The sequence below is a fragment of the Nuphar pumila genome, chromosome 3 (assembly GCF_984573655.1).
Source record: "Nuphar pumila chromosome 3, dmNupPumi1.hap1.1, whole genome shotgun sequence".
Taxonomy (NCBI): domain Eukaryota; kingdom Viridiplantae; phylum Streptophyta; class Magnoliopsida; order Nymphaeales; family Nymphaeaceae; genus Nuphar; species Nuphar pumila.
The window spans coordinates 36111114-36119968 of NC_143251.1; the positions used below are offsets into that span (position 1 = coordinate 36111114).

The following is an 8855-nucleotide window of genomic DNA, read 5'->3' on the forward strand; positions in this document are numbered from 1 at the left end:
GGAATGGCACGCGCACCTTTCTTGGTTGCATTTTTTAGTGTCAATGGAATTTTATTAGAGATTTGTTGATTTTACTAGCCTTTACATCTCTCTTTCATGTACTTTATATCGTCGCTCAGCAACATTCAATTTTTGACTCTCGTAGCTCAATACCTTGTCCTTCATCTTTATTTCACCATCCAACTTAGCAAAATGATCGCTCGCTCGAACATCCACTAAAAATTTTACCAACTTCTCAGCTCTCGTCATCCGTCCCTCTAACGGACTCACCATTCCTTATAGGTGGGACCTCTCCACAGTCTCCTTGATGGCATTGTCTTTGTCCCCCTTGTTGCCTTTATGGGGCCTTTCCAAAGAGTTCACTCATTTTTGGAGTACATGTCAATTCGAAACAATCACCAAGAGTTTTGATAACTATACTTCTTTCTTCCTCTTCCTCAACCATTGAACCTGGATCTGATACCAGTTGTCACAGACTTGATGAAAGCACCATGCGACACCTGGTGATCCTAACCAGGTCAGGCTGACAAGCTTAAGAAAACTATTGCACACACACACACAAGAACTAACGTAAGATCACAAAGAAGGTGCATAGGCGCAGTCTCACGAACACGCATGTTTCTACCAGTAAAATGATTTCCATGTATAGCCAATTATCCAGCATATTTTTCAAGGAATATAGGAGTCCTCGCATGGATCCTTGAGGTTCAATAAAGGAAAAAAGTAAATACCCACCAAACTCCCATCATCCACATTAATTACATCACTTTTGCAGAAATGCTTCTCAGATTATTTGGAAGATTTGAAACTCAGTTCAATGTTGGACTTCATGTAATTATTTGCAGAATGCTGAAGAAATATAATAATTCATTTCAATGGCAGAACTCCATAAGGAATAACAAATCATACTCATGAATATGGGAACCCATCACAGACACATGCTCCATTTGCATCTTAAACATATTATTTCAATTTACAAGGTTAATTTTTTCTATTCAATAGAGAAGTATTTCACATGAATAATCAGCTGAAGCATCGATATCTTTTGCATTGATGTAAACCATAAGCACAGAATGATTGCAACACCGCAGCCTTGTACAGAATTTAATTACACTCAGCACTGAACCCATGAAAGGGAAAAGACACGAGTCAACAAAATCTGCAAAGGCATGATAAGGTTTTCACAAGTGCTGGCAAGATGAAAGCAGGTCCATACCTAACATGACTCTAGCTGCTAGAAAAGACTCCCAATGTTAATTTCACAGCCCAAGGAAGCACCGACAAAGGAAACTTTGGGAACTACCATTCGGTTTTGATAATCATCAAGGCCTTCTCCTTCTGGAATCCATATCATCACCATCTCTGACTCCAAAAGGCTTGAAGTTTGGGTTACTCCTCCCTTCTCTACCATACGTAAAATGACCTGCCCCTCTGGTTGAAACTCTCCTGGATGGATCCCCAAGCCTACTTTCTATACTCCGCTGATACTCCCTTGGACTTCCTCTTCTGTGGAACTCTGCTGCATTTCCACGAGAACTGTGCCCCCTAAACCCATCTTCTACATCACAGCGGAAGCGCCTGTCACCACCATCAATATCAAATGGCCTTACAGGATGATCTAATCCATATCGTTCGCCATGTTTCCTCATCTCCTCCTCGGATATATCATACCTTCGTCCTCGACAATCAACATCTAACTCAGGGGACCTGCCAGAATTAAGAGACCTAAAATACTCGTCTGCCTTAACCCTTCGTGGAGAGCCCAGCATGTCATACCTATGGCCACTTCGAGCGAACACTCTTCCAGGTGGGCTCCTTTCCAATGCAGATCTCCGAAACTCATGTTCTCTGAACTGAACCACATCCCTCCTTTCATCAATCCATCTGGATGCACGAGATGGAGAAGAGTGATCACGAGATGATAGTACAAAATCATCCAAGTGTTCTACAAAAATAGGCCTGCGCCGAGGTGATTTAATCCTCCTCTCCATTCTAGACTCTGTCCTGAAATTTGGGGATCTACTATGTCTGAGTAATCCTTGGCCCTCATCAATTCCAACTTCATTTCTTCCTCTAGGTGAAGTCCACAGCCGAGGCGAACGAGTTCTTGTTCTTGTGGGAGACTTGGTATGAGATCGAGATACACAGAGAGGAGAAGCTCTTCTATGACCAGGTGAAAAGCTCCCTTCTCTTCTGCTCATAGAATGTGAACTAATCCCTTCAGCATCTAATGAGCCTCGATACCTTTCCCTAGGACTCAGACCAATCATCCTAGGACCATATCCACGTGACCGGCCCCTGCCCACCGTAATAACCCGATCAGGGCTGATGTCTCTGACAGATTCAAGTCCTAACTGAATATCAAAACTCAAATCCTCCTCTCTGTCTGTTGGTGATCCTCTTCTCACAAGTTCACCACGCAAGCTTCTCAGTGACGTGCCTTGTCTATTGATCATGCCACTAGTCCCCATTCCACCTGCCTTTACAATGGTACCATCAGGTGCAATAACGAAGCCACTGCTGTGTAACTTTGCTGCAGCAACTGCAGCAGCATTGTTTGGCCTAGTATGTCCAAAACCAGATGGACCATAATAAGTTGGTGAACGACGTCGATTTGGACCCCAGTAATCACCTGGAGAGTCCAACCAATCACCTCTGCTTCCTCTGGCATGCATATGCATGGAAGATCCCCTCCAAATTGATTTACCTCGACCAACCCCCCTTTCATCATGAGCATCAAATCTGAATCCATAAAAGGAAAGTGAGAACCCCATTTTCACAAGATTAAGAATTAATTTTTCTCATTATGAAAAGAAAATGAAAAACAGAAAATGAACATGTCTAGGCATGGTAAAGAGGATTGCCTGCTTCCATGCGCATATGTCCTTTCTTTTCCAACAGCAGAATCAGAGGAGACTGGACCTTCAATCAGGGAAGATAGCTCCCTCCCTGATGTTGCCCCACCCCTTTTCAGGGCCTCTCCAGCACTGGGCCCATTGGGGCCAACATCTTTATGACTTCTCTTGGTGCTTCCATCTTCAATAGTCTTAGCTTCTTGAGAACTGTTACAAACATTTGACAATGTATTCCTTCCAGATGATTTCACAATTGGACTACCCGAATTGCCCAATTCCATGCCATCTTCTCCTTTAAGACAAGCTTCCTTGCCAGTTGACATTTCATCCCTACTTCCACTGGATCTTTCAATGGCCTTAGCCTTGCCGCCAACCTTTCCACTGGTTTGTTTTCTTTCAATTTGACCCTTTGAGACTTTCCTCACGACCTTCATTGATCTATTTCTGCCAGACCCAGTATCTGAAACTTCCATTTGTAATGGCTCTTTCTGATGGCTCCCGACACTGGCCTCTCTTGCATTCTTCGCAGTGCACGTTGTGTCCTCCGAAATGACTGAAGGAAGTGATGAATCCAAACGCAATTTCCCTTTACATTCTGTACTCTCAACTTGTATTGATTCTGCATTATGATCATCTGTAGCAGTACCAAGGTCATCAACATCTCTATTGTCTGAATATCCGTAATCAACATGTTCAGCTTCCACGTCTTCAACAGCATCTTCTTCCCAACCATGTACGACAAACCTGAATTCGCCATCCTCATACTGAGAATCATCATCTGCATGTGGTTCGGTCGGCATTTCTGTACCAATAGCAGCAAGTTTATGAACCCCTTGAGAACTATCTGACTCATAGTCACTTTCATAATCATCTCCACGTACATCTTCAACTAAGCTGTTAACATAATCGTAAATATAATTTTTAGAAGCCTCACTGTGGGAGCTCAATTCAACTGAAACAGGCTCTGCACAAGTTGGAGTTGGCTCCATGCCCACACATACAAGTTTCTTGCCTTCATTGCTATCTTGCAATTCAGAAGCAGCAATATCACCACCAGCAATGGCAGGGAATTCCATCTCTTGCTTACCCACATCAATTGTTTCTAATGGAACTTCCAGATGTCCAGAGACCTCATTGAAACATTCATTTTTGATATCTTTAACAGTTGCATTGTCATTATCAATCTCATCCTCAATAGAAGAATGAACCACACCAGCATCACAACCAATTGTTACAACATCATTCAGCCCAAGGGAACCATTTTCAGTATCGTTATTTCCACAATATTCCCCAACTTTAGGACTGCTTAAGTGTGTATTTGGATAATTTTGATTGCTAGAACTGTTCATTTCATGGTCCACCAGCGAATCACCAACCACATCTGACTTTTCCTCAGATATGGCTGCACATCCCACACGATGATCATTTTCAGAAGGATTTGATAATTTTCCAATGACATTTATTTCAACACAACTAAGATGCACATCGTTACTCGCTGCAGGTCCACAACCTTGTTCAGAAGAAGTAGACATAATTATACCAGTATTTGTAACAGCAATACCTTCATTAGAGGGACATTCTTCCCTCTCTGATAAAGCCTTGTTTCCATCAGCTGCTGGCACTGTACTAGAAGTATCTAGTCCAGTATCAGTGCTCGCAATACCTCTGTCAAAGAGAGATTCTTCCCTCTCCAATGAGTCCTCGTTTCCATTAGGCATTGTATCCACTAAATGCCCTTCCACTTTGACAAATGAAGCATCTGGAATAGCAGGAAGACATTCAACCCTATCCTCCTCTGATTTACACCCTACTTGACAACTCTGGCAAGGATAAGCAGGACCTTCAGATAATTTAGAGCCAAGATCTAGCCTCTGCGATTCAGGTTTTCCCAAGGAAATATATTCAGAGGTTCCCGCAATTGAGTTGTTCACCCTTGATGTTGGATGATCACCTAGCTCTTTACTGGAACTTAATTCAAAACCAGATGCTAAATATAATTGCATGTGCATGGAAACATTAGAATCCAATTGCAGAGAAACTTTGCAAGTTGTTTCCCTTGAACTATGACCATTTTCATCCTCATTTTCAGTAACTGCTTCCCCAAGTAAACCCTCTGAAAGCATTTGAGTGCGAAGTTTTTCCTCTCCGTCAACCATGTTCATTTGGTGACCCTCCAGGTTGTCCATAGTTTCCTTGTTTGTATCATCTTGATCAATAGCAGTGTCATCCGAAGGGCTCTTCCATGCATCCATGACAGTATTCAAATCCCAGCTTGTCCTGTCCTTCCACAAAAAAGAAGAATCAGGCTTCCCCAACAACCCTCTTTCTTTGTCCAACGAGCTGCTTGGAAGGCTTTTCAAGTCCTCTGGAGAAAGAGAACCTGACATGTCCATGGAATCTATTGCATGGGATCCATAAATGTCAATACCTTTTTGGCTGACACTGCAGGCACCAGCAGAGTTGCTTGTTCTGCAGACTAAAATTTCCTTCCCACTATCTGCATCTTCCTGACCATTTAAAACTTGGGAGGTGAGACCGTTCAATATCCTATGTTCACAAATTTTATTCTGCTCCAAGAGTGAGTCATTATTCACCCCGGCTGACATTATTGATTCATCATCGAAAGATGGATGACCAACCATGGTTTTGCAAGGAGTGACACTGCTTCCTGGTCCACTGTTGCAAGCAGCAGCTGCCAACATTGAAATACCAGAGAAATCTACCATGTCATCAGGTTGATCTGAGAGAGAGATATGAGATACAGGAACAGTTTGTTCTATCCCTGGCTCCAAGGGATGCACATTCTCCACCCTCCTTTTTGTATTTTCCATTTGTAGCCGTTCCTTCAAAACACTATCATCCATATGACCATGACAATCTTTATCAAAATCTAGTAAGGACTCTTCAGGCTCTGAAGGAGACAGTTCCTTTAAATTGTAATCAGGCTCTGTTAGGCTTGGGTAAGGCGTTCGAGGTGGAGGTGATGGAGATCGGACCAATGGGATACGTCTCTTCTTAATGGGAACACTAACAACTGTATCACTAAATCGCCTACCAAGAACAGAAACTCCAAGCTGCAGAAAGAAAAAAGACATTATTTAATTCATTGGAGAGAGAGGACCGATGAGCAAAGGAATGAGAAAAATGCAAATGGAAGCTCCAAGATATAATACCGACCTTCTCAGATTCAGAGACCTGCATGTTCTCCATTGCCCTGGAGGCATTATCTTTAGCATCTTCGTTTTGAGATGAACTTTCTGTAATTGTCGTCTTCTTAAGACCACCAGTCAATGCAGTTCTAGCTCGTCTGATGGCCCTTTTATTACCTTTTGGCGCTTTTGAATCTGTTTTCCAGTTAAGGCCTGGGTCAATAACTCTCGGAATCTCTGTTTCCACTTTACTCGGCATTTTCACTGATAGATCTCCTCTTCCATCAACGAGTATTTTCCTACCACAGATCTCACACAAGCTACTCTCTGTTAGATTTCCAGCAGACACCAAAGCAGAGACACATACAGCATGAGCAGAAGCCGGTCCTCCACTGCAGGTACAATAATAAATCTGCAAGTTTTGCAGGCGTTTACGTTAAACAGCAATCACAGACTCCATGTAGCATGCCACACATCAAGATGGCTGCATCTGCATCTAAACCCACCATAGGAATCATAAAGATGATCATAACCGATCACAGAGTTGTGTATAAAAACCAATACCCCGTACGCTAGAGTAACACGCACAGAGTTCGATGCAAAGACAGATATGACCTACCATTGACCCAGATTCTTCATTGTGACTACTCTTGCATACACAACAAACAGGATTCATTCCAATCACCATGATAGTCTCAAGATCTTGACAAGTATCATCATGATCAGCTGTGCCACGCCTCTGCAAAATAAACAATAGCATAGATCAAGTAACAGATCGAGACTAACAAATGACAATTTCGCAATTCAATGCATTGTGCTGAAGCTCTAAGGCTGGTATATCTTCTCCGCTGGTACCTGTTCCTAAAGATATTACCTTGCGGCAGATCATTAACCAGAAGTAGGGTTTTATCAACAGATTCAGATCAAATATGGTTTTCACGGAAATAGGGGTTTCAAGAAGTTCGATCAAATACTTGCGCAAATCCAACCAAAACATATGGGCGTTCAAAGAGACCTCAAGAATATATTCAAACTAGACTATGATTATCAAACTCATTGTTGGCTGAACCACTACAACTCATCTAGCACAAAATTTGCCGAGAACCCATCAGCATTCAGATCCTATTTGTTTCACAACAACACACCAGATGCCCGAGAGAGGCAAATCCATAAGCTAGCACCACCTCCACAAATATGAGGACGCTGTGAGTGCAAGCCCAACCAATATCCCATCTTTTGTTCTATAAGCAGATCTATGGCGATCAGAAGTCATGATCCCAAGCCACCGTAGATTGCCACAGCATACAAATCACACAAGTTCCCACAGATAGCTAGATGCAGGAGATGCTGAAAAGCAAAAAAGGGAGAGTAAGCCCAAATCACACCCATAAGATCATAGGCAAATTCACTGGGAACCACGAAATCCCGATCTCCATCTTGATGAAGAATTCTCACAACCACAAGATATGAGGATAAGGCATCTCACAGAAACGAAGCTTTGATGGTAAAGATGGTCACCATCTCCCCTAAAACCATGTTCATACCGCTCCGATAAACCCAACAATTGGAGAAGAGAAGAAATCCTAGCTAACAACCCCCCTTTTCTTCACCACCACTGCTGCAGGATGGAGCGGCAACGAACACAAAGACGGAAGGAAGATTAACGAAGTGAAACAGAGAACTCTAACAGAGCAAGCTAAACCACAGCCGATCATCACTTTGAAACTGCCTACTGAGGAGCCAGAACAAGGAGCGACGGAAATCTACTAAACGGCGGATTCGATCCAGAAGCCCTTCCTCGCTTGGTTCCCCAAATTTCCTTCCTTAGATCAATCACATAACCGAAAAGGAGCAAAACCCTAGCCTTCACAGATTCCCACGATGAACGCAGAAGCAAACCCTTGTGGAGCGCCATCAACCAGATAAAGACCCTCTTCGCTGGAACCCGAAAACCGACCGGAATTTCGGTGAAACCCCACCACCGACAATGCGAGAGGAACCCTAACAAAACACACAACAACTCAGGATTTGAGACGCAGTACCTTGGTCGGAAGCTGCCGCCGCTGCGACGGCAACGATCTCCTTCTCCGCAGCCGCTGCCCCGCCAAAACCCTAAACGGCGATGCCGATGCCGACGACAAAGAAGAAGACGATGATGAAGAGGGGTATGTGGTTGTAGAAGAAAGCGTTGCCGCCGCTGTTGTTGTCGTCGTTGCTGCTGATGGTGAGGGAGATGTCTTCCCTGTCCAACGATTCCTGGCTTCGACAGCCACCGCCAAAGCCTTCGTTCTGTGGGAAAGGAAAGTAAGCAAAAGAGGCCGTTTCGGCCAATTTATCAACGCACATTGCTTCCCTTCCCTAAACCAAACACCCAAATTGCCCCTTGGTTTCATTTCCTTTCTCTCTGTCTCGCTCACACTACAGTCAATGGGTCGGGATTCTTTCGGATCAAAGTTTACTTGAACCTCCCTGAATAATAACCAAACGGTTTGAGTACTATACCCGAACCATGTCGTTCAAGAAAATAAATCCTAAACCTGACCCATTGACAGTCGCTCTCTCTCTCTCTCTCTCTCTCTCTCTCTCTCTCTCTCTCTCTATATATATATATATATATATATATATATATATATATATATATATATATATATATATATTGAATGAGGATTATCCTGTCAAGATTATCTAAAAATCATAGTTTTAAGTGTTTTATGATTGATTTGAACCATGAGATGTTTTTATCATTATTTATTCAATAGAAGAGATGAATTTGAATGTAAATTTTAAAAAGGTAAAAAAAGCAACTATTGTATTATAGTAAAATTTGTTGATAAAATATTCATATTTTTAC

The 8855-nt window shown here is 42.7% G+C and overlaps 1 protein-coding gene across 1 annotated transcript; it reads right to left on the reverse strand.

Annotated features, from left to right (window-relative positions):
• Positions 1-850: 850 nt before the first annotated feature.
• On the reverse strand, positions 851-8397 carry LOC149842582 (uncharacterized). Its single transcript, XM_090000693.1, has 5 exons — positions 8047-8397; positions 6624-6743; positions 6033-6416; positions 2865-5929; positions 851-2742 (listed from the first exon to the last, which is right to left on the reverse strand). The coding sequence occupies exons 1-5, from the start codon at positions 8395-8397 to the stop codon at positions 1323-1325; spliced, it is 5340 nt and encodes a 1779-aa protein (XP_089856819.1). The 3' UTR covers positions 851-1322.
• Positions 8398-8855: the final 458 nt, after the last annotated feature.

What these genes read in the sequence shown, in the direction of transcription:
- LOC149842582 (XM_090000693.1), bottom strand. Translation starts at nt 8,397, where the DNA reads ATGAAACCAAGGGGCAATTTGGGTGTTTGGTTTAGGGAAGGGAAGCAA. An exon ending in GGCGGCAGCTTCCGACCAAG is followed by an intron (nt 6,744 to 8,046) that starts GTACTGCGTCTC and finishes TTTATTTTGCAG; the next exon opens with AGGCGTGGCACAGCTGATCA. An exon ending in AGGTCTCTGAATCTGAGAAG is followed by an intron (nt 5,930 to 6,032) that starts GTCGGTATTATA and finishes TTCTTTCTGCAG; the next exon opens with CTTGGAGTTTCTGTTCTTGG.